General features: G+C 51.0%; 10 protein-coding genes across 10 annotated transcripts; 5 read left to right on the forward strand and 5 right to left on the reverse strand.

Moving 5' to 3' along the window:
* Positions 1-114: 114 nt before the first annotated feature.
* Positions 115-2,464, reverse strand: BO79DRAFT_169290 (potassium transporter). The gene is made up of 2 exons (XM_025679472.1): positions 986-2,464; positions 115-928 (listed from the first exon to the last, which is right to left on the reverse strand). Exons 1-2 carry the CDS (start codon positions 2,237-2,239, stop codon positions 245-247), a joined length of 1,938 nt encoding a protein of 645 aa, XP_025541982.1. The 5' UTR covers positions 2,240-2,464; the 3' UTR covers positions 115-244.
* Positions 2,465-4,710: 2,246 nt separating this feature from the next.
* Positions 4,711-6,513, forward strand: BO79DRAFT_280394 (carboxylic acid transport protein; the record flags this gene model as incomplete). Its single annotated transcript, XM_025688057.1, has 5 exons — positions 4,711-5,269; positions 5,323-5,453; positions 5,508-5,686; positions 5,756-6,104; positions 6,200-6,513. Coding segments are annotated over 5 exons (1,532 nt in total), but the record flags the coding sequence as incomplete, so codon positions are not given.
* A 2,476-nt stretch (positions 6,514-8,989) lies between these two features.
* On the forward strand, positions 8,990-10,152 carry BO79DRAFT_191038 (glycoside hydrolase family 28 protein; the record flags this gene model as incomplete). Its single annotated transcript, XM_025680793.1, has 2 exons — positions 8,990-9,217; positions 9,268-10,152. The coding sequence occupies 2 exons, from the start codon at positions 8,990-8,992 to the stop codon at positions 10,150-10,152; spliced, it is 1,113 nt and encodes a 370-aa protein (XP_025541984.1).
* A 1,969-nt stretch (positions 10,153-12,121) lies between these two features.
* On the reverse strand, positions 12,122-12,823 carry BO79DRAFT_226295 (serine/threonine protein kinase; the record flags this gene model as incomplete). The annotated part of the gene is made up of 2 exons (XM_025683781.1): positions 12,122-12,169; positions 12,230-12,823. The coding sequence occupies 2 exons, from the start codon at positions 12,821-12,823 to the stop codon at positions 12,122-12,124; spliced, it is 642 nt and encodes a 213-aa protein (XP_025541985.1).
* A 441-nt stretch (positions 12,824-13,264) lies between these two features.
* On the reverse strand, positions 13,265-13,786 carry BO79DRAFT_226296 (EthD domain-containing protein; the record flags this gene model as incomplete). Its single annotated transcript, XM_025683782.1, has 2 exons — positions 13,265-13,561; positions 13,637-13,786. The coding sequence occupies 2 exons, from the start codon at positions 13,784-13,786 to the stop codon at positions 13,265-13,267; spliced, it is 447 nt and encodes a 148-aa protein (XP_025541986.1).
* A 641-nt stretch (positions 13,787-14,427) lies between these two features.
* On the forward strand, positions 14,428-15,894 carry gliI (aminotransferase gliI; the record flags this gene model as incomplete). The annotated part of the gene is made up of 4 exons (XM_025688058.1): positions 14,428-14,616; positions 14,695-14,899; positions 14,964-15,379; positions 15,448-15,894. 4 exons carry the CDS (start codon positions 14,428-14,430, stop codon positions 15,892-15,894), a joined length of 1,257 nt encoding a protein of 418 aa, XP_025541987.1.
* Positions 15,895-16,143: 249 nt separating this feature from the next.
* BO79DRAFT_280403 (integral membrane protein TmpA) lies at positions 16,144-17,682 on the reverse strand (the record flags this gene model as incomplete). Its single annotated transcript, XM_025688059.1, has 1 exon — positions 16,144-17,682. The coding sequence occupies one exon, from the start codon at positions 17,680-17,682 to the stop codon at positions 16,144-16,146; it is 1,539 nt and encodes a 512-aa protein (XP_025541988.1).
* Positions 17,683-18,253: 571 nt separating this feature from the next.
* BO79DRAFT_208034 (alpha/beta hydrolase) lies at positions 18,254-19,270 on the reverse strand. The gene has a single exon (XM_025682301.1). The coding sequence runs from the start codon at positions 19,226-19,228 to the stop codon at positions 18,272-18,274; it is 957 nt and encodes a 318-aa protein (XP_025541989.1). The 5' UTR covers positions 19,229-19,270; the 3' UTR covers positions 18,254-18,271.
* Positions 19,271-19,761: 491 nt separating this feature from the next.
* BO79DRAFT_252680 (uncharacterized protein) lies at positions 19,762-20,982 on the forward strand (the record flags this gene model as incomplete). Its single annotated transcript, XM_025685945.1, has 4 exons — positions 19,762-19,914; positions 19,975-20,353; positions 20,403-20,520; positions 20,589-20,982. 4 exons carry the CDS (start codon positions 19,762-19,764, stop codon positions 20,980-20,982), a joined length of 1,044 nt encoding a protein of 347 aa, XP_025541990.1.
* Positions 20,983-21,730: 748 nt separating this feature from the next.
* BO79DRAFT_191045 (thioester reductase domain-containing protein) lies at positions 21,731-24,056 on the forward strand (the record flags this gene model as incomplete). Its single annotated transcript, XM_025680794.1, has 2 exons — positions 21,731-22,042; positions 22,098-24,056. 2 exons carry the CDS (start codon positions 21,731-21,733, stop codon positions 24,006-24,008), a joined length of 2,223 nt encoding a protein of 740 aa, XP_025541991.1. The 3' UTR covers positions 24,009-24,056.
* Between the last annotated feature and the right edge of the window lie 158 nt (positions 24,057-24,214).

The raw sequence follows: 24,214 nt of genomic DNA on the forward strand, positions 1-24,214 counted from the left end.
TAAGGTGGGCTCTTGCCACCCTGCGGAGTTGGGGCTTAGATCCCCGGTGCTGCCGAGGAAGATGGCAATATCAGCCGTGTTAGTATTAGTTATATTGTGGAGATATGTTCAGTCCGATCGATAACGATTATGCAGGGAAGGCTTATGTTATGACATGCAATGCATTCTTGCAGTTCATACTTGCACTACAATGGAAGTGGATATATGCCAGGAGGCAGTTATGCTCATACATGCTGGATAACTGTCAATCATGCGTAAACAAGTTCCCCAGGTCGGAGCTCTTCTTCCTGATCCACCGTTTCCACCACCACTCTGGCCTCCGTCCCTGCTCGTCGGGCTCCACCAAATCACATGGCAACAGTATCGCATGATCAAGCGCATGTGGTAGACCACGATGGCGGCCACGCACCTGCATCGCAATGACAATGACTTTGGACAAGCCATTGAATTCCCGACACAGACTCGTCTCCGTACCAGGGTATCCCATGGATAATCCCACAGTACCGTATGCAGACACAATCTCAAACAGGATCGGGAAGAGCGAGAACGCAATGTCCGTTCGATTTTCCTGCAGACGTTTCCCCTCGGCGACGGCAACGAAGAAGAATCCTAGCATGACAAACCACAAATCGAATCCCAGCTGACGTTGGATATGAGCGCCTAGGGAGTCGGATTGGTGCGGCTTGTCATGCTCGTCGTACTCTTCGTTGTAGATGCCGAGGCTGCGTTCTTCATAGACGTTGGTTTTACGCATGGCGATCGCGATGGGGAATGCGGAGATGTACATCATCCCTACGAATGAAACTTGCACGGCTGGGTGGAGAGTACCCAATGAGGCGATGGTGAAGCCGGCGGTACGGGTTGAGGCGATTTGGAATAGCCCATTCACGAGGCGGAGGCCGGCTGATATGGGGCTGGGATGAGGGAACTGATGGGGTCATGAGTAAAATGGTTCAGGTGAGGTTTTTGTTCTGGGTTAACTCACCTCTTGGAGGGTGTAGAAGATGATCAAGTCTATAGCATTGATGAGCAGGAGGACTGCGGCTAGTCGCCAGGTCTCGGTGCTAGGAAAGAGCAATGTGAAGCACCGTCGCGGGTGATCCAGAAGAAATTGGAGCTCATCGTCGAGGGGACTGCCATACGTAGTGAACTGCGATAGTGTCCATATGATGAAGCGGAGCATGCACGGGAACCCGGTGTTCCCCAGCACAATGAGAAAGGTCATCACCAGTAGCGGGAACACCGCAGTATTGAACGACCCCATTGAGTTTGGGGTCAACGTGAATCCCAGGTCATTGAAGGCTGAGCCGGCTGTGAAAATAGCCCACCAAGGCCGGCTGAGGCCATTGTCTGCAAGGATTTGACCATAGTGCTTATTGGGTAGGATCCATACCAGAAAGAGCAAAGCTCCCAGCAGGTGAATGATCACATAATAGCAAACAAGGATGACAAACAACGTCTTCAAGGCTCGATACTCGATACCCCCAAGCTCCTCCTTTTGCGCTTCATTCCAATCGGAGTAACTGGCAATCGACGACTGCCACATCAGCGATGGCAGTGGCGGCATGTCATTTTGCATCTCGGAGAATGATCGCCGCCGCTGTGGACTATCAATCTCAGGAAAGGAGCGACGCGACCAGGTACCAGAGTATGTCCGTCGACGTTGTTTTACCTCGTGCTCGGCGTCCGTCTCACAAAAGGTGATGTGCGGGCTCCATGAGCCGGTTGCGCCATACCTCCTGCCCCCTGGAGACTCGCTCGGCGAGGCAGTCAAGCTCTCCTCGGTGACTGTTGAAAGTAAAGGCGTGTCCTCCGATGGCCTTTCGCGCGAGAATGATCGAGAAGGCCCATTCTCCACATCGGCAAGCCTTTGGTTCAGGGTATTCCGCTGTGCGCGGCACATCATCTTTGCCTCATTGATGGCTCTCTTGAACCGTTTCCGGAACCAATACAGACGGATCACCACGAGCAGCGAGTGGACAAAGATGACATTGGTGACCATTGACACCACCAACAAGGTGACCTGTTGAACCACATGGAGGCGATTGAGATCTACCGTGTTGAGGCCGGTCTGTGTAGCTGCGCCGGAGGCGAGAAGCAAGGCATCGACGTAAGATATTCCTCCGGCGCAGTAAAGAATAAGCGACGATAACAGAGCCCAGGAGATGATGTAGATGTAGTGGTGACAGCGGCGTAGGGGTGACTTGGGATTGTCGACCACGGACTCGCGTGGGGGCATGCGTGAGATGCCTCAGTCGGTCGGGGTAACTCTTGAGGTAAAACGGCTGAGAAGAAGGATTCACAAATGGTCTGGTCGGCAGAGTCTCGATTGTTGATTGAAATAAATAGTCCGAGATCGGCTCCTTGCGTGTTGAAAGGAGAGTGGCTATTGGAAGCCGACAAATGCCTCAATGAGCTGCATCACAAGAGTGAGTTGGGCTGGCTTGACTGATCGACCGGTGAATATGTCAGTATCGTCACTGGGAACACAAAAAAGATACATACGGGATGACGACCCACCATTTATTGCCAATTAATCGGGAAGAAACATGTTTGGTTGGGGCAGTGCCCATTTCCGAGACAGCAAGAGGAGTTGCACTGCAGATGGCAAAGACCCAAGTTATGGACGACAATAATCGCTCATACTGACCTCCTTGATTTGCTCAACTTGACACTCTCTTCCCCTCCAGCCACTGACGCACGGTCCATAGTTTGATCAACTCTAACGCATTTATTACTACTAGGGCTGGTTTCAACCCTTGCAGGACTCAGGAACAGGATTCTGACTGTTTTGCCGGCAGCAACTCGACAAATAGCCGGCTTCATCATATGTGCTCGATAAAATGTCTTAGACCGTACCTGAGAAGTTCATCAATTAACTTAAAAATTCTCAAGAGAAGTTCCCGACCGTGAGTTTCGGGCCCAAAACTCTACACAATCCAGTGATGTGCAGCGTGGGCATTTCTGATGAAGACGCACGCAGTATTTGAACGACACTCAGGATAAGTTGGTGGGTGAACATAAGAGCTGGGCTCTTCCTGACCTTGGCAGTCACCGCCAGCACCCTAGGTCATAGAAATCTGAGTTTGTTGTTGAGCAGGCAATTGCCAGTGCAGTGGGGGCTTCTCTGCTATTCATGCAACATCACAAGCGACACGGTCGCCATCGCCGGGGTGGGGAGGGCTCGGCGAGAGGAGAACCTCAGATCAGCCTGCGCAGGAAGTGAGGCTAATCTCTGCTCGAAGAGGATCTCTCTTCTAAGAAGACTATCCCTCGAGAGGGCCTCTAGGGTACCTCTTTAGGCTCTCTCGCCAGTCCCAGAACCACGCTGGCTGCCAGATCACTCTCCATTTATCACCGTGGAGGAAAGTGAGATGGCAATGGTTAGATCCATTGCTCTCATGTCAATCGATGCCATCTTTCGGTAAAGTCTGCGTACTGACTTTCGTCAGGAGTATCAGTAATAAGGAGTGTAGGTTGAAGATAATATTGATGTTAGGTCGAAGCATAAGGGAAGGAGAAGAACGACTTTTATGATCTATGAGAAGTTACCAGCCAAAAGTCAATCTATAACGGAAGCTGAGTATGGAAATAAGGAAGGCCATTCATAGTGGCCTTTTTCCCAGATGTTCCTGTACAAAGATGGCAGAATATGATCAAATCAAGAGCAAAGATGATGGTATCAATCAAGTTCTACTTGCAAAGGAGAAGGCGATCTGCTCTGTTTCTTTGTTCTGCCATTCCGATTTTTCCCGGACTCATTCTTGCTTCTCACCTTTCGCAACCTTCTTGCGCAAATGATTCGCCAAAACGGATATTTGGGTTGTACAATGTCAAAGCGCTAACAGTTAGACCAAAAGGGAACGATATATTGTGTCTGTCTGGATAGCGGACGGAGGGATATATGTCCCAGCATATAACCCCCACGGAGCATGATTCGCGCCTCCCTGCTCGTGCGCTTGAAAGTTTGCCAAGGGTGTCGCTGTTGCCGATAGGTTAGATTACTCGAAATTGGTGCAGTAGTAGTTTCCTGGTAAAAGACTGAAATTGACTCACTGTGACACAGGTTCGCATTAGATATCCGGCCAGCAACGCGTCTGCTCTAGCCATTGAAGCTGCCTCATCTACTATCCTCACGAAAGGCGAGAAATATTTCCAGGACTTCCAGTAGCCATGTCTGCTCAGATAGAGGAACAGCTCTAAACAATCGCCTGCCCAGCCCGCATGGCCAACTTCACCGAGCAAACCCTTGCCTGCACTGGTGCCACAGGACCGCCATCACCGCCACTGTTAATGGCAGTAGGACAAACCCCTCTCTCTTGGCCTTGGCATAAACCTTCCCCTTCACTCCCAACATCTCACGATAGGGTCGGAACTACTAGTGATGTTGAGCGGACCCCATGTCGCGTGGCTGGCACATTTGCTGGCGCATGGACGAGAGCATGCCGCCCAACTGCTTGGCGCAACCTTGGCCCGCCCAATCCCAAGATTGCTCGCGGGGAAGAACGGACGAAAATCTGGGGAATATGCGGAGATTGATCCCACCGCATGATGTGGGGTGCTGGGTGGGAATTCACTTGACACGGCGAAAGTGAATGCAGCAGAGTTATAAAGAGAGGGGGGTGGATGCATTGAAGAGCGCATGCATCAACGTATGCATCTTCCATCTTCCTCACAACAATCTAAAGCAGTAAAGCCTCGAGCGAGCAACAATGAGCACTGCAAATGAACCAGCAGAACCCCTTGCTGATGGTATCCTGGCTACTGCCAAACAGGCATGGGGGGATCTGTTCAAATGGAAGCAGCGAGTTGTGGTGACCAACGAGCATGGTGAGACTCTCACAGAATGGCAAGCCCCGGATCGTCTTCAGAATCCCATCGATATGATGCTGCAGCTGAGTGCCCGGGATTGGCTGTTTTTCATCGTTGGTCTCATTGCATGGACTGCGGATGCCTTTGACTTTCATGCTTTGTCAATCCAGACTGTGAAGCTCTCCAAGTACTATGGCCGCTCCAAAACAGATGTGACCACAGCCATTACCCTCACTTTGCTCTTGAGAAGCGTGGGAGCTGCGTTCTTTGGTCTTGCCGGTGATAAGTTTGGACGCAAGTGGCCAATGGTCCTCAATATGATTGTTCTCGGCGTGCTCCAGATCGCCACTATCTACAGCCACACTTTTCAGCAATTCCTGGCAGTTCGCAGCCTCTTCGGTTTGTTCATGGGAGGTGTGTATGGTAACGCAATCGCCATGGCTTTGGAACATTGCCCGTAAGTGTGATACACTGAGAACATATCCTACTCACCTCACTAACAACCTCTAGCGTAAGCGCTCGTGGTCTCATGTCCGGCATTCTACAGCAAGGATACTCCCTCGGATACGTCCTAGCAGCATGTGCCAATCTCGGCGTGGGCGGCGCGACAGATAGCTGGAAGACGGTCTTCTGGATTGCAGGTTAGTTAGATATCGATAAAATCTAACTTCATGAGAGACTCTAACCACCCCCAGCTGGCATCTCCCTCGGCGTCGGCGTCATCCGCATCTTTTTCCCCGAATCGAAGCAATTCATCGAAGCCAAAAAGGCAGGGAGAGTCTCCTCCGACCCTGGAGCCTTCTGGCGTGAAACCAAACAAATGCTTGCCCAAGAATGGAAGATGTGCGTCTACTGCATCATCCTCATGACCTGGGTATGTCCCTAGCCCCAATGCCTAAATCAACAAAGCTAACACCTCACCCCCCATCCCCCTAACTAACAGTTCAACTACTACTCACACACCTCGCAAGACTCCTACACAACCTTCATGCTCACACAAAAAGACCTGAACAATGCCGCCGCCTCCCGTGCCTCTATCCTCATGAAAACTGGCGCCTGCGTCGGTGGCACCATTATCGGCTATCTCTCACAGTTCTTCGGTCGCCGTCGCGCCATCATCGTCTCCGCCATAATATCGGGCATTTTGATCCCGGCCTGGATCCTACCTGAAGGCGAGCGCGCCCTCAGCGTGACGGGCTTCTTTATCCAATTCTTCATCCAGGGCGCATGGGGCGTGATCCCGATCCATCTCAACGAGCTGTCGCCTCCTGCTTTCCGGTCTTCGTTTCCTGGTTCGTTTCGCTGTCTCCATCACTTTCCTATCGATAGCGGCAGACTTATTCCACTAATCTAATTGGAGATGCTAACACATCTTGAACCCTTATAGGAATAACCTACCAAGTCGGGAACATGATTTCCTCTCCTTCCGCACAGATCGTCAACGCAATTGCCGAAAAGACCTTCGTGACTTCTTCATCGGGGAAGCCTGCTCCCGCGTACGGACCCGTTATGGGTGTCGCTACGGCTATAATTGCGACGGGTATTGCCGTCACCACTGCGTTTGGGCCTGAGAAGCGCGGCCGTCGCTTTGAGACGGCTGTTGCGGGGGCGCAGGATGCTGATGCGGCGACGCTGCAGAAGGAGGTAAAGCTTGAAGAAGGGTTGAAGGGGGATATTGAGGAGAAGACTGAGAAGGTTTAAGTTGGGAACTAATGTGTTCTCGGGTGATTGAATCCTGTGGCGGCGGTGGTTAGTTTTCCTATATTTATGACTGGGCTAGTTTAGTCACTTGTAGTTAACTGCATGAGCCGTAACTACTATTACAGACACTGTGCACTAGGATGCGATAACCATCACGGTGGTGGGTAAGAGGAGCCGAGAGGGAATCATTCAGTTTGTTTCATGGTATTCTGTCAAAGTTATGCTGGCCTGGGCATCAATGTTTCTGCTGTACACATCTCTTCGGGCTGCTCCAGCTACTGAGTTGGCTATTTTGTTTTGCACATAGAACTAGTATTACTGTATCCTAAGTGAGGTGTATATTGCAATGTAGTAAGTCAAATTGCTGAAAGGATGACGATTTGGCATTGGAATTTCGCACTGTAACAGAGTGAAACGGTCTTCGAGATTATGGTGGAGAAGTTCGGCTCACATTGATAGTGCAAAACTATGTCTTTATCTGCCCAGGTGATAAGAAAATACAGTGAAATGAGGAAGGGATATGGCGAGGTAGAAGGATGTATGCAGAAGAGACAAAGAGCACCGATGACCCCTGTCCGTCACATGACCACTGCAGCAGCATATGGACTACTGCCACTTCTTTTTTGGGTCTCACAGATGCTTCGACAAAAATACAACCAACAAAACTAATACGCTGTTCTTTACAGACTTTCAGAACCTGAAAGTTATCTGTATTTCAACTAAGGCAGAAGGCAGCTTCGTGATGTCCCTTGAATGCCTCCCAAAGACCCACTAGACACAAAGGGGCAGCTGCTATGCCCCTCATATTTGCGACAAGCTTCATCATATAGACAAGCGTGCATACAAGCACTATATAGCTCGTCCAGGAGCCTATAGGAGCCCTGCGGATATCATTAGGGGCTGTCCACAACAGCCTGGCCCCGCTACTTCACTTCAAGTCCTCTCTGATCCACTTCGCAAAGGGACTGGCCTCTATCCCGAACCCACCAGGCATGACGATGGATATACGTTGTGCCGGATCGCGCCTATCCATCCTACGGGGCACAAAGGGCCCTTTCCTGCTGAAGGGTTCCGACTTTTACGCGGATGCCGAAGGCCCGAAAGCCCTACGGTAGGACCTGCATGCCTTGCTTGAGAGCAGTGCTCGTTACGAGGCCGTACATACGAATGGCATGCCAATATTGCTTCGGCCATGGCCTAGGCTTAGTCTAGACCTGAAAGGGGCATATGGACCAAGCCTTTCCCTTGATGTGGGTTGAGCTGAGACTACTAACTAGAATAGACCCAAGCTTCGAGGCATCTCTAGAAGAATGGGAAAGCTTGTGCTCCGTTTCTCCGTTCCTCAGTTGTATGGCCATCGCCTTCGTCATGCCGCTCTAAATGTGGGCGCTAATGCACTCCTCTGTTGGCTCTGTAACGCCGGATCCTGCAACCTGGACACCTGCATTCCTCCTGCCTCTGGATTTGCCGAGATGAGCTTGACTTAATTGCCCAAACCCCCTGATGATGCCGACTGGCGACGCCGGGTGGGGAATGGCATGCCCCATACCAACGTAATGGGAATTGATCAGCGTTTGTACATCGCTATGCACGCTGCTAATATGAACTTCATTTGGAAAATTTGAAGAATTCTGGGACTAGTCTCCGCCGTTCTCCCGTATTCTTGACGCCAGAAAGGGGCACTGAGATTGGTAGTGTTTCAATCCTCCGTGTGCGCTCCCTATGGTGCGAAGATCCCGAAAGGTGTGACTCGGCCTCGTTGACTCCTTTGGGTGGAGTGGAGCTCATCTCATCGGCACAATCGGATCGCGGACCATGGGCCCCTGGTTCGTACGTGCAACAGAGTTGATCATAGGTTAAGCCATGTGTTTCTGTCATACAAGGGAAGGAGATTATAATCGAGATGATAATTTCCCGCGAGAAAATACGAAGATCAGCAATTGTAAGAATATCAACTGCCGAAAAGGGGCTTGATGTCTCTGAGACGGGTGGCTGAAGCATAATCAGATTTGCTGTGTGCGATGTTATCGGGACGCTCCGCGATAGGCTCGGGCCCACGTTTAAAGCCAAGTTCGATTAAGAAATGCCGCGTCAACCCATTTATTTAGTGCCCTTCTAGCCTTGATGGGCCGTTAGAGATTGATGGCTCCCGGGTGCCACCCATTCACAACCCATGCAGGCAGCATTAGACCAATCCTTCGCGTTATGAGAGCTTCTCTCACGGCGTGTTACCGAAGTTTTGCCTGACCCAGCTAGGTCTAATGCATGCATCGATATTGGATAAGTCGCAATGAAGGAGGCTTGCTTCCAGGGTATATAAGACCCAGCTCATCGCCGGATTTGCAGGTTCCTTTGTTCTTCAGCGCAAGCCAATCATTCATTCCTTCTCTCGTTTTCACTCGTCTTTGTTCTGTAGATCAGAACTGCTCAGTCTTTCATTCACTCTGTTGATCAGATAACTATCCAACTCGCAACCATGCCTTCTGCCAAGCCTTTGTTCTGCCTCGCGACCCTGGCCGGTGCCGCTCTGGCTGCTCCTGCGCCTTCCCGCGCCACCGACTTCAACAAGCGGTCCACCTGCACCTTCACTGATGCTGCCACCGCCTCCGAGAGCAAGACCTCCTGCTCCGACATCGTCCTCAAGGACATCACCGTCCCTGCCGGTGAGACCCTTAACCTGAAGGACCTCAACGATGGCACCACCGTAAGCCTCTCCCGGCCCTAGCGTCAGCCCTGTTCTAACAGCGACTCCAGGTCACCTTTGAGGGAACCACCACCTGGGAGTACGAGGAGTGGGACGGACCCCTCCTCCGTATCTCTGGTAAGGACATCACCGTTACCCAGTCATCCGACGCCGTCCTCAACGGCAACGGTGCTAAGTGGTGGGACGGTGAGGGAACCAACGGCGGCAAGACCAAGCCCAAGTTCTTCTACGCCCACGACCTCGATGACTCCAAGATCTCCGGTCTTTACATCAAGAACACCCCTGTCCAGGCCATCTCCGTTGAGTCGGACAACCTCGTGATCGAGGACGTCACCATCGACAACAGCGACGGTGACTCCGAGGGCGGTCACAACACCGACGGTTTCGACATCAGCGAGAGTACCTACATCACCATCACCGGTGCCACCGTCAAGAACCAGGACGACTGCGTCGCCATCAACTCCGGCGAGAACATCTACTTCTCCGGCGGTACCTGCTCCGGCGGTCACGGTCTGTCCATCGGCTCCGTCGGTGGCCGCGACGACAACACCGTCAAGAACGTCACCTTCATCGACTCGACTGTCTCTGACTCCGAGAACGGTGTTCGCATCAAGACTGTCTACGACGCTACTGGTACCGTCGAGGACATCACCTACTCCAATATCAAGCTCTCCGGCATCTCCGACTACGGTATCGTCATCGAGCAGGACTACGAGAACGGTGACCCTACCGGTACCCCCTCCAACGGTGTTACTATCTCCGATGTTACCCTCGAGGACATCACTGGCTCGGTTGACTCCGATGCTGTTGAGATCTACATCCTTTGCGGTGACGGCAGCTGCTCTGACTGGACCATGTCCGGCATTGACATCACCGGCGGTGAGACCAGCAGCAAGTGCGAGAACGTTCCCTCTGGCGCTTCTTGCGACGAGTAAGGGGTTTGCCTTCCTTTCTCTCAACTGAAAGAAAGTTTGAAGGAGCTGTGGTGCGCTCTGTACATTTCAGATAATTGTCTAATCTTCTTTCATTCTGCCGTCACACAGTCGTGCCTTTATAATATAAAAACCATTGGCTGTACAATCTGGAGCAAAAGCATAGCACACATTGTAGAAGTAGTAGTAGATCTTACTTCATTCCCAAAGGCAATCTCTAATAACCTGAACCAAGCAAACTAACACTATCCAATTGTGTATAGAGCAGCTTTGAAGGAAGATATACCTTTCCGAGCCATACCAGCTTCAACACCATATTCCGATCCAAATCTATAGCTGCAGCCCTGCATATTACGAATATACACCATGCAACTCTCACCTCTTCTGTCCTTGATACTAATCACCAGCAACGATATAATCCCCTCCCACTTTAAAACAAGTACATACGACCACAGGGTGTGGAAAACAGGGCTTCCCGTCCGCTCAGCCGTACTTAAGCCACACGCCGGGAGGTTAGTAGTTGGGTGGGTGACCACCAGCGAATCCCTTCTGTTGTATGTTTTTTATTAATTTATTTTTCTTTTTTCATTATTATGTTTTTCTTTTCTCTGAAAGAAGAGGTATCCGGTAGTTGTCCTCTAGGGTAGCTCTTGGTGCTAGCAGTACAGTGACTATACTCTCGATCACATCATGCATATAATTTTACCCAACTGAGCTACAACACTACGAAAGCAGTAGGGTAAACACTAGTTAGCCCATGCACTAGAAGGGTACGCAATGAATTGATAACGATAACGATATCCACCTCCTGATAGTCACTGAAACCACGCTGTAGAATCCCTATGCCGTACCCGCTATGGCTGTTTGTCATGATGATCAGGGTGCATTAGCCCTTTAGAGGAATAGTGACGCCCAGTCGTAATGGAGCGCGGGGGTGTAGACTCCGTCGTCCCCATGCCACTTTCGCTCTGTGTCTTCGTGGCCTTTTCCGAGTATGTTTGCAGCTGGTGGATGATAACAGGTATGGCTATCTCAATAACAAGCGGAGCATAGGTCCTAACTAGCCTTGCGGTATCCTGGATTCTCTTTTTGACAAAGGTGAAGAAGCCGGATTCCTTGAGCGCTGCGGGTTGACATTTAATGAGCTCCTCCAAGGTTGCCTCGGCCAGTAGCGATTAATTTGCCAGTGCAATAGAGTGTTCGCGACTCTCCTTTTCAGCAGAGTGCTCCATGGGCAGACTCCTTAGTCACGCTGCTGACAAGGGATAAAGCTATGGGAGCCAGATTTAGGAAAGATTATCTGGTCGTTGTTCGATTAAAGACCTCTAGGTGGTTTACTAGTTCTCTTGATACTACATTATTGAATTATCGTCTGGAATTGCCTTCAGAGCGACCAGGATCTCCGCTATGAGGACCCGACCATAATGTATCATTTAGTGAGGAGACCTTTGGGCCATGTATAGATAGCATTACGTATAAGAAAGCACTGTAAAACAAGTAGCGTTCACCTGAGCTGCGATCTATGCCCTCGTGTTCCAGTGCCATTTCCAGAATGAATATCAAAACCACAATGGATGTTGGCGGACTAGTAGGTCAGTGAGCAGATTAAACTACTCAACGGAGCCTACGTAGCTATCGTGGGTGCGCACTGGTAGAATTGCGTCATCTAATGAATGAGGATGAGGAGGTACTTGGCTCTAGGCCATTGGATGCAAGGGATGTTGACAGACTGGCCAAAACCTACGAACTTGGGGGTTGCCAGCAACTTGAACCCGAACATCGAGTGGCCGCCCTTATCAATTAGCGTTTTGGATCAATAGCTGTATAGTTGATGATATGTAAACTCCCTTACCTAAATATCTTTTATACTTTATCCACGGTAGTATTATTACTATTAAGTAGATGTTCAAAATAAAAAGCACGCGTCAATGCCACCAAGCATTGTCAAAATATATGAATGCCTATGGAACCCTTAATAGAATTTCGTATTCGGCGGGAGTCCCTCAGCCTGGTCCTCTCTCTGTATTCATTTAGTTAGCATACTAAATGATTTCAATGTAGACAGCAACGGAACCCATACCAGAGCTTCCGCAAATCCCTTCACAAGCGCACTTTCGTGCTCACAGCGGGCCAGCTGCTCAGGTCCAAAGTCGGTGAAGGTCGTTGCAACATCAAAGTCAATCCAGACCAGCCTATCGGGGTTTCCACGGACAAGGAGAAGGTTTTTGGGGTAGATGTCTTGATGGTGAACACCCGCCCTGTGTATCTCGTGCATTCCCTCAATTGCCTGGGGGTAGAGCGCGTCCGAGTAATTCACGCAGTTCAAACTCTCTGCATCTGGGAGATATTCTAGCAAGATTGCTCTCGGCATTAGCTTGTCATGAGCGAAGGATTGTAGAGCAGGATGGAATGCTGCAGGATCCATTTGATCGATGTAGCCGTAGAATCTTGGCACGAAACCGCGTGCACAGACACCAGAAGTGAGAAGCTTCTCGTATGCATTTAACTCGCAGCGAAATCGGTTCAGATCACGACCTTTTTCGGTATATCCAGGGTCGCCGTTGTCATGGAAAACCTTCAATGCATACTTTTGTCCACCCAGGTCTGCCTCGAATATTGCAGACGAATCGGAGGACGTAATCTGCCTGACAATGTTAATCTTGGAGGGGTCCATGTCCTTCAAGGGAGCGCTTCTTAGGTGTATTGTTGTGCTGTGGGAAGTCATCTTTATATCAAAAATGTCGGAGCAGGTCAGAACAAGCAGAGGACGAGGTCTTGGTGATAATAGCGGGATTATGTAAGTTGAGTACATGTGGTTTTGTTAATTTGCTATAGCTGTCTCTTTGGCGATCCTCTGGACAGCTGGAGGAATGGGAATATGGTATCTGGGGATGCTTGCAGCCGAAGGAACCAACTGGACCCTGTAACCCCGCTGCCTGTTTCCCATCTATTAGAAACCATAGTCAACATCAATTTGGACTTTTCACCTAATTTCCCTTAGTGTCTGCTCTTTGGTGTTCTTTGCGAAACAAACGTTTATATATATGAAGAAGCTACCGCCGAATACACGCGAGAGTACAATATTGGCTAGCCAATCCTCCACCACCCTTTCTCTTCAAACAGTCTCCCTGCTCTCTTCCAGTCTACTACTCCTATCCATAGTCACAACCTGCCCATCATCCACAAATACTTCATCCCACCCAGCGGTGACTTTGGCCGTCGGTTGCAGAATCTCAGAGTCACCGCTCAACAGCTCCTGGAATTCAGGGTCGTTGACGATAGCCGCCATGGTCTCCGCGTTAGGGACGTACACCGAGATGATCACATCATGATCATCCAGCGTCCAGCCTCTACCAAGCGCCCAAGGGATCTTCTCCGTAATGAGCTTCTTGCTACTGCTGGGAGTATGATACTGTTATTCACCCAGGTCAGCTAATAGATTCAAAGTGAATTGCCATGCTGCAAAGGGGTCAATGAGGGTACTGACTTGTATCACTTTGAGAACACCATGACGAACTTGAATAGGTGCGGCGCGCGGACCAAAGACTTGTGTCATGTATGTCTGTAGTTGGGCTTCTGTGATGCCCTCTTTCTTGTAGCGGAATGCCGTGAGTCGGAGGGCCTTCTGGCGTTCCATCTCCATGGTCAATGTATTTTTTCGTAGTGGATTGGAATGGAGGTGGAGGTCAGTCTGTTAACCTCGGAGATTCTATTGAAGGATATGGGTAACTGAGAAGCAGATGTAAGTTTATGGTCCGAGGTTGGGGGGGCCTGAGACATGTTATTTCCTGAGTGGGGGCGAACGAAGGCATTGCGCTTACATGAGAGAGATAAACGGTCTGAATGAACAAAATAATAGATTAACGCCTGAGACATTTAGCCGACGTCAATGATACTAACTTGAAGCGAAGTGATACTTACGTTGTTGCTATGGTCGAGACTTAGCGATACTGAGAGGCGGAAGCCGCGCTAGCAACTCGTCACCAACTAGTCATACATGCTAGTTTGGGGGCTGAAAAAAAAAAAGAAAAAAAAGAAATTGACAAGTTCCCGTATGACAAGGTTTTGGACAAGAGAGGCTAATGCATGCCCTGGATTCAGAGTTGTCAATCTGATACTACATGTTCCGTCGATACGACACTACGATTAAGTTACTGTTGTTCGAAGATATACCAGGGTCATGCCCCCCACCTCCAATCCGGGTGATTACAGTCTTCAACCCTACCTCTTGCACTCCTATCTACTCTTAAAGGTCTTCTCTAGTGATTTGACTACACAATGGAATCATCACTTTCCAACAGAGGGAATAAAAACTTGACGGATGTTCTTTCACGGTTTCCGCCCTACCTTCTTAACCCCAACTTCACATGGCACGGAATCGACTTGACCTTAGCGGAAAACCATGTAATCAGAAGCGAGATCCTCTCTATCTTAAAGACCTGCATTGGCGAAGGGCTAAGCTCGCAGGTGAGGTCTATACCGCATACTATCTAGATAGTAGCTCTATGTACAGCTAATTGCTAACCGATAGTCTGTTTCTACTAGCATCTCGACTGGCCCAAAGGCCTCTGCGGCTACCCACCATTACTGGATGCGCTTGCGACGACATTCAACTGCTACTTCGAGCCATACATGCCGATTGAGTCTGACCATCTAGCAGTAACCCCCGGCACATCCGCTGGACTTGACATCCTACTCTACCATTTATGCGATCCGGAGGATGGCGTCCTAGTACCATGTCCGTACTGGAGTATGTGCTCCCCTCCCCCTCTCCCTCACACTTTCCTTTCAATCTAATCAACAAAACAAACTAGGTGGCTACGACACTTTCTTCGCCGTTCGATCTCAAGTCCAAATCATCGGTGTCGAGGTTCCCGAACTAGAGGATTCATTCCACGACATCGCACTGATCTCTGCTCTCGAAAAGCACTACAAGGAAGCTAAATGTCCTATCAAAGCCATCGTTCTCTCCCATCCACACAATCCCCTTGGCCGACCATACCCTCCCCACGTCCTAAAGCAATGCATGACATTCTGTCGAGACCATAACCTCCACCTCATCTCCGACGAGGTATTCGCCCTCAGCACATTCACCAGCCCCGATCTCCAGAACTGGGCTGCATTCAAATCCGTCCTAAGTATCGACCCCTCAACTGTCGGTCTTGACCCTGCACGCGTGCATGTTCTCTGGAGTATGAGCAAGGATCTAGCGGCTAGTGGGATTCGTCTGGTAAGATCTCTCCTCAAATTTGACATAGCGCCAGGTTTGTGCTTTTGTTAACGAATTCGATCTATCAGGGATGCATAGCAACCCGAAACAATCCCCTCCGACGCACCGTTGGCCTAGCCGGGGCTATCCAAGTGTCAGCCCTCTCCACAATCGGAGCAATAGCCATTCTGACATCTTCCCGTCTCCCGGACATACTAAAGCAGAACTGCATGGGTCTCACGGTGGCATATTGTACCGTGACAGAAGCGTTTCGCCGTATTGGTATTACATACGTTCCAGGGACCGCGGCAGTGTTCCTGATGGCTCGATTGGCTCCGCGAGCTCAGACGCGGGAGGATGAGCTAGCTGCATGTGGGAAATATCGTCAGGCTGGGGTTGCGGTCGTGCCGGGGTCAGCGTACCATATGCCGGGGAATTATCAACATGGGTGGATGAGAGTCACGTTTGGGGTGGCGCCAGAGACGTTGGCTGAGGGGATTAGAAGGATTGAAGGGGTGTTTGGGGAGTTGAGGTAGATTTCTTACATTACTGGTTAGTTTGGTGGGCTAGTAGTATGAGGAGGCTGTACTGGTAGAGGAGGGGGTGGTGGTGAAGGGAACTAGAAAGTAAGCACTAGGAGAGTAAGCACAGGGAGGAGGGCTAAGTGACGGGAACGGTTAAGTGGGGAATACTGCACAGGAGTCAGGACGCATCGTACAATCATGTTGATTTTGATTCGTTTTAAAAAATCTATCTAACTAGTATCTACATTATCTTTTCAGCCCTCATGAATCAAACAGCGGCCCCATTGCAGGGATCCCTCGGCCCCGAAGCTGAGAAACAAGGGTATGGGTTAAGCTCCGATTGCTAATGACACAGACCATTTCAGCCTCGAAGCCGCGATAGGCTAAGCAATGGTCAACGACCCACGGGAGCAGGTCCACACGCCGACCTTGCTTGGAAGTGTCTAGTATCATGGCCTCCGGGTCCAACCGATGCACTAAGTCCAACACCCGCGATCCGTACGTTTGCTGCGGCGACCTAGTCTGCCACACCAGACGAATGGCAGGGCGACGACACGCTTCTCCTCCTTCCGCTAGAAATGCGAGACAGGGGCCGATCCCAGAGCCTGTTGCCACGATCACCACGCGTCTGAAGAGTCGCATCACTCGGGTGAACCCATACGGCTGTTCACCCCGGGTCCATAATTCTGTCGGGGGCTCGTTGATTCGTGCCCCCGTCCAGTCTCCTGCCCTGGATACCAGGACCGAACAGCCCTTGGCTGCGCTTGTCTTTGCGGTTGCCGCCTCCTCGTCGTCAATATCTATGCAGCGGGGCTCGTCCGGGAACGTGGCGAAGCTATGCCAGTCCTGCAGTGGGTGAGTAGCGAGTGAGATGGTTTTCCCCAACCGTGAGTCAGCTCCAGATAGGTGGAGACGGATGGCATGGGTGGAGAGCCGCTCTGCCTGTACGCGGATACGTCGCAGGCGTGTCCAGGGCTGAATGATGGCGATGACGGTGGTCAGGACGCACCAGAAGGCGGGGAGACGGACGAGGCTGGCCGCAGGGGACACAGAAATAGTAGCAGTACTAGGAGCGAGAGAGGAGTCTCCCACCACGAGCACCAGAAGACTCAGGAACAGCGCGACGACTAGCCAGGTGAGGAAGCGATGGGCGAACTCGAAGGAATTATGATAGCGGAGTCGGACCGTGGGATAGGCCACTGCTATGATCACAGCTAGCAGGAAGAGGACGAGATAGGCAAGGATCAACGTAATCAGAGTATGATTGGAGAGATGATGGGGGTGGCCCCGGACCCTGATAGCCAGCTGGGTCAGCATGACAACTGCTCCGACATACCAGATCAGCGCAGCCACGCCGCAACCGCTATGCACGCCGCCGTAATGGTAAATGTTGGCTGCCACACGACGAAGACATAGGGGTAGCCGGAGTGATAAGGAGCACATTATCTGAAACATCCCATTTACCACGATTGCCTGACGAGCCAAGGCGCTTGCTAAGAAGTTCGCTGCAGCAGCATCCACGAACCGAATCGCAGACCAATCTCTGAGAATGAAGTAGATCAAAGCAGCTACATTTCCGAGGAAGACAAGGGAAAAGATGTATCGGTAGGTACTGGGCCAGAGGAAGAGACGGGTGTCAATGCTCTGACGCGAAGGTGTCCCTGCTTTTTCCACCGGGAGCACAGAGACGTTGATGGGAAGGTTGATGTTCGTTGGCCCCTTTTCTGATTGATCGGGTAGCTGAATCGCCGGAGGAGGAGGAGGTGGTGGTACTGGAGTGGGTACATGCCCTGAGTCCATGCTGTCGTTCCTTATCATGTATGTAACGTTTCTCATGAGGAGGGTATAGATATCAATTAGTTACGAGAGATGAATTGCTCAGCTATATACTCCACTACGAGGCTGATATGTCCTTCCTTGACTGCTCTATTACATCCTTCTTGTAAGACTACTGTTTTTGGAGTGCGAGGGAAGAGGATGGAAGTGTTTGGTATGGGGGCCAAACATGTCCCAGGACGAAGTTGTAGAAAACGCAGAATTAGTGCGTTTGTGGTTTCGTTTTAATACTGACTGGTATTACAGAGTAGCGATATATCTACGCGATCGATCTCACGGTGTCCGTTTGGCACCAGCTAGGTAGGAGACCCACTTGGCTGTCAGACCGAAGCCTACCAGACTAGCCTGAGTAGTCCTAGAGGAGTCCGTTTGAGGTCCCCGCTTACTGCCCCTCGCTTGCAAATTTCCGGCCTTGCCGGATTCAAGGCTCGTCTGAACATGATGGGGGAGTGAACTAACGGGTTTACAAGCGTGTGCCAAAGGGGAGGGTGTATTGGTTAGACTAGCTACACACAGATACACACAGTCATGCATGCGCACATACAAAGAAAATTCACAGAATCTTGTCGAGAATCTCGCGTAGTTCGTTTGCCACGAGCTCCGGGTTATCTCGCTGGACAAAATGGCCGGCCCCTGGTGCCTGCAGAGGACCCTTACTGCGAGCAGGCTCAGTAAGCTTAGCCAATCCTTCGTTGAACCGATGCCAGTAAGGATTCATATAGACTTCCGTCAGTCTTGGCGGGGCGCCACCCATCTGTTCAAATTCGGTCTTGAACGCCTCAAACTCATGGCCAACAACCGTTACCCAGGGACCGCCGTCCGGCCCCTGCAACTTGGGTCCATCGCTATCCGGCAAAAGTTGCGCCAGGTTCTTCCGGCTGAGCCCCTCGCGACTGCCATTACTGGGATGAAATACCCGCTGCATGTACGCGCGAGCAGCACGGATCGCATCCACCGTCACCCCATCTGGCAGACTGGTTGGGTCGAAGCCAGGTGCATCAGGGTCCGGGTAGATAGAGACAAAGTCGGAGTTTGCCAGCACACTGTCCAGGAAGAGAAGGCCTGCCACTGTGCCGGGATATTCTTGAGCATAGAGCCGCACCAGCGCGCCACCAATGGAGTTGGAGACCAGCACGAGGGACAGACTGCCCGGGTTCAGATTGGAGATTCCCATTTTCTCGGACGCGATTTGAGTAATTAGTTGATGAAGGTCCCGGACCACAGTCAATGTATCATGGCCGTGCATGGGATCCTCGGTGTTGTCGTCGGGATCCCGGTCTGTGGTCTGCCCCTGACCGTAGCGGTCATAGGTCAGCATGGCGGGCAGTCCAGCAGCGGGAGGCTGTGTCTGAAGGCGTGTAATGGCCCCCTCCCAGGAGGTCTGTGGCAGGCCAAGGCCATTGACAAAGACAATCAGCACAGGCTTGGCAGTGCCCACAGCTGGATGGAAGCTATAGCATAGTTTGGCGGAAGGTTTGGTAGACAGTGACAAGAATTGGTAGGGAGACATTTTGGAGAGAATCAAGATGGCTAGAGGTACTCGGTAGTGGAGATGAAAGAGAGAAGGATAGTAGAACAGTGGTGGTCACTCTGCGTGGGCTTGCAGTGGGATATATAACTTGGGAACACCCCTCAAGAGAGAGTGAACGCAGAAGCAAGAAGGCAGAAACGTAAAACCGTAAGAAACTGTAAGCGTACCCTGACTTACCACGCTAGTACCAGCCCATACGGTGACGCCCGATGCTTATGTTGCACGAAGCCTCAGCCTCGTCTGTCTGTGCGCACGACAGGGTCCAGCGTCTCCACTCGGTCATCCTGCTTGCTATATTCTGTGCAACTATCAGTAGCGCGTGGGGGCTGAAGGCCATGAGATGGTCCGGTTGGACTCCTCCATAGGAGTTGTTCAGCTCCTACGTAGTGGTATGCAGCTTGGACCTGGATGTCAAGGATCAAAAGGCTTGCCTAATCCACCCTGCTTTGAGCCTCGTATCTCGTTTCCTTCACGCAGCTTAGTCCTAGAATTTTACCTCAATATTTTTCATCATGAATCCACCTGATGTGAACGTTGGTTACAAGCTGCTGGTGGGTACTACCGTTACCTTTGTAAGTGCTTGTGTGGTGGTGATGCTCCGTGCAGTGGCACGGATTCTCTATGCAAGTTTGGGTTGGGACGATTACATGATGCTGTTTGCGGTGGTGAGTGACCCAAGCTTCTCTAAAACACCTGTTCACAATTCATTATTAATATAAAAATAGGCTCAAGCATTAGTAGCCACGATATGTGATTTTCTTGCTGTTAATAATGGACTTGGACGTCACATGGTCTATTTGACCAAGAAGCAGATACCCCCCCTGCTGTTCTGGGACTATCTCGGGCAGGTGTTCTGTGTAAACGCCTTGACTTTTGCGAAAATCTCCATCTGTCTCTCTTATCTCCGTATCTTGAGAGGCTCACACCAACGCACTCTGCGCGTCCTTTGTACAGTCACGGCAGTGTTGGTATTTGCTGTAAACACAGTGGTTATTATATCCTTCTATGCCCGCTGCAACCCCACACATAAGTCTTGGGACCCATACCTGCCAGGCACCTGCTGGCCGGCAGCCACCGAGACGGGCTTGGTGATCTTGCAAGGATGTGAGTGAGCTCTTCAGCCTGCTTTGAATCAATAATTAACATTAGGCAGCATTTTCGGCGCTGACGGACTACTTCCTCTCGGCCGTTCCCATCTTCCTCTTCAAGGACCTACAGATCAGTCGAAAGAACAAAATCGTTCTTTGTGGACTCATGAGCTTGGGTGCTGTGTATGTCTTCCGTGATTGATTCCTCAATGCTTAGAAACCTCGTCGCTAACATCATTTTGGTTCTACAGCACAGGTATCTTTGCGACAATTCGTACGGTCGAGTCCGGAGAAAGTTTAACAGGGTCATCAGCTTCGGACTCAACATACACTACCGTCATGGGTCTGACCTGGGCTGGAATGGAGCGCAACATCGCCATGATGATTGCCAGTGTCCCTCCGTTGCGCCCACTGGCAGAGCCTGTCGTCCGGCTTACCAGTCAGACCTTCTCTAACCTGATGTCGTCCCGTCGCACCCAGAACAGCTATGAACTGGGCTCACAAGCAACAATACAGAGCCCCGGTCTCGGGGCCTCCTCGAAGCATTATGCCTCTGCTAAGCAGGCAGCACTTGCCAAGGATGACCGCAGTACGAGCCTCGAACATATCCTCCCACCTCAGGCAAACGCTACCTCGGTTGTTTAATGGCTCATTTCTGACTGAAAGTGGATTATAAAAATTCTAGCATAAGCACTATCTAATTCAATTGTAATCTGGAGTCGCTCTAGGCCGATTCGCCCCGTCAGATATGGGGAAAATTCGCGCATACCATATGTGTAATCAGTCTGATAGCTATCATTACGTAGTACTGACCAGAATAAAGCGTAACATACAGTCAGATTGGCCCCACAAGTGGAACAATACATGCTGTGTTAATCATCTGTAATACCCGATGCAGACCTGCCAGCCTTGAGTAAGACATCACTGCCACGGGCGAGTTTAACCACAATCATGCATGCATGCAACCCTCGGCTAGAGCTGTCAGCGCAGGACAAAGCATGGCTCAACCCAAAGTTGGCCCCCACACGGAGGGACTATCAAATTAGGGTAATACTAGTTCTGCTACTGGCTTCCTACCACTGTATCTTGTCGGAGAAGCTAATCGTATTCAGCCTGCCCCCCTCTTCCCATCACGAAAGACGAGCTTTTTCATCCTGCCTCGAGTAATCATCTCGTCTCATCAGAATCCAGCCTCTGCCGATCTAACCGGTGTAGCTCTGGGCACAGACGGGGTTGACACCGAGTCAGCCGGACTGGGAATAGTATTCTCGCAGAGTGAAATGATATAAATACGTCCTCATATCTTCTTATACTTCTCTCATTCAATGTAATAGTACAAAAGACAATCCCTTTCTTTCCTTCAATTATCCAATCCGTTTCATTCTCAGTCCCAATGGATGCCCTTCCTCCTGCTCTTCAGGCTCCAGTTGACTGTGGTCGACGCCTGCTGCCTGCTGTGCTAGATGAAGTTGCCATCAGTGATCCCGAGCGAGTCTTTGTCTCCGTTCCACGCAATCCAGAGAACGTGTCGGCTGGCTTCCAAGATATCACTTATGCCACCTTTGCCCAGGCCGTCAATAAGTGTGCCTGGTGGCTACGGGACCGGGTGGGCATGCCCACCGATCCTCAAACCATTCTCTACATTGGTCCTCTGGACATCAGATACATTCTTATCATTATAGCCGCCGCTAAGGCCGGTCACACGGTAAGCACATACTAATCCCCCCATGGTACGGCTCACAGCTCATTCCCAATCCCAGGCTTTCTTCAGCTCTCACCGTAATAGCCTGGATGCCCATCTGTCTCTGGTAGAACGCAGTGGCTGCTCGGTTGCTCTGCGGCCAAAGCAGGCGCCAGCCGTCCTCGACCAAATCCTGAAGGCTCGATCCATGAAGGAGGTGGATATGCCTGAGCTGGATTTCTGGTTCACAGACCTGGACCAGGTCAATCCTCTTCCTTTCACCCTTACTTGGGAAGAGGCTCGCTACAAAACCTTCTGCATCCTACACACCTCCGGCTCGACCGGTATCCCCAAGCCCGTCTTCGTTCCCTATGGTAGCTTGGCTAGCAATGACGCCCATCAGCTCATTCCCTCTCTCGGAGGAAAGCCCACCCTGATGAACTACCTGAAGGGGAAAAGATTCTTCCTAGCCCTGCCAGTCTTCCACGCCGCTTGCTTGACATTCGTCCTAGCATTCAACATATTCTCCGGCGTGACTGTCGTCCTCCCGCCCCCTGGTCCACTTACATCCGACGTCGCCAACGAAGTCATCACTTCCGCCAACCTCGACGGTGCGCTACTGGCACCATCACTGATCGTAGACCTATACAACAACCCCACCCATCGCCAAAACCTCATCAAGCACCTCAACCTCCTCTCCTATGTCGGCGGCTCCCTCCCCAAAGCCGTCGGAGACGCCCTCTCCACCCAAGTCAAATGCATGTCCATCATGGGCACATGCGAGACCCTACTCTTCCCCCTCGAGATGAACGACGACCCAGCAGACTGGGAATACGTAACCGTGAGCCCCTTCTTCGGACACGAATTCCAATCCAACCGCGATGGTCTATCGGAACTCGTCCTCCGCCGCCAACCCAACCACGAGCTCTTCCAGGGCGCTTTCTACACCTTCCCAGACAAGCAAGAGTACCGCTTCGGCGATCTATTCGCGCAACACCCCCATCGCCCAGAGTCCTGGGTATTCCGCGCGCGAACAGACGATATCATCGCTTTCACCACCGCCGAAAAGCTCAACCCCATCACAATGGAAAGCGTGATTGTAGCGAGCCCCAAGGTCAAATCCGCCGTCATCGGCGGTCAAGGCCAATTCCAGGCCTCGGTGTTGATTGAGCCATATGACTATCCGACCTCACCCGAGGAAGAGGAACAATACATCCAAGAGATATGGCCGTATATCACCAAAGCGAATCGCGGATGTCCCGCTCACGGCCGCATCATGAAAGGCTTCGTCATGCTCACCTCCCCGGATAAGCCGCTTCCGCGCGCCGGTAAGGATACCGTTCAGCGTCATGCGGTGTTTAAGCTCTACGCTGCGGAATGGCAGGCTCTGTATGATAGGATGCGTCCGCATGTCGCTGCCCCTGTCCCTACCTCTTCTTCTTCTACTACTTCTTCATCATCTCCCTCGCTCTCACCATCTACCCCTCCCCTCCGTCCCGACTCCCCCACCACCCCAAATCAGTCCGCATCAGCACCAGCCCTAACCACCGAAATCGAAGAAATCCTCCACCAACTCCTGCCCAAAGCCGTCGAAACAGCCGTCGAAAAAGCCATGCAGGGCGTTCTCACTCGTCTTCTGACAGGTCTCACTACTGGTTCTACTGCGCCTGCTCTATCCCCTCCTACATCTCCCTCCCCCTCCACCCCCTTAGTCTCTTCTTCCTCTCCCAAGACAGACTCCGATATCCCCAAACCCGACCTAAAAACCTTCATCCACACCCACCTCGCAGAAACATTAGATCAGCAACAAGCCTGGACCGACGACTCGGATCTATTCCAGTTTGGTCTCGATTCGCTGAAGGTCATCGAGCTGATTGGGGAGGTGAATAAGTTTCGGAAACAGTGGGATCCGAATGCTGCTCTGGTGGATCAGAAGGTGGTGTATGCGAATCCGTCGGTGAATCGGATGGTTGGGGTTATGGGTGTGTAGATTTATTTTCTTTCTTTTTTGGGGGGGTGGTTTTGTATCATGGTCATGTTGGGTTTGTAAATTGTTGTGGTATCTCTGTTGGAATCTATCAAGTACTTTGGCTGTGAGATCTGTGTCTCACTCACTTCATTTCATTTCATTTTGTTTTATGCCCCTTCGGGTTTGATAGGTCTATAGTCTACTATGAGGTTCTGGAATACTGATAC

The sequence above is a fragment of the Aspergillus costaricaensis genome, assembly GCF_003184835.1.
Source record: "Aspergillus costaricaensis CBS 115574 unplaced genomic scaffold BO79scaffold_8, whole genome shotgun sequence".
NCBI classification, from domain to species: domain Eukaryota; kingdom Fungi; phylum Ascomycota; class Eurotiomycetes; order Eurotiales; family Aspergillaceae; genus Aspergillus; species Aspergillus costaricensis.

Coding starts and splice junctions, on each gene's coding strand:
- BO79DRAFT_208034 (XM_025682301.1), bottom strand. CDS start 19,228: ATGTCTCCCTACCAATTCTTGTCACTGTCTACCAAACCTTCCGCCAAA.
- BO79DRAFT_169290 (XM_025679472.1), bottom strand. CDS start 2,239: ATGCCCCCACGCGAGTCCGTGGTCGACAATCCCAAGTCACCCCTACGC. Junction 929..985: donor TCTTCTACACCCTCCAAGAG/GTGAGTTAACCC, acceptor TGACCCCATCAG/TTCCCTCATCCCAGCCCCAT.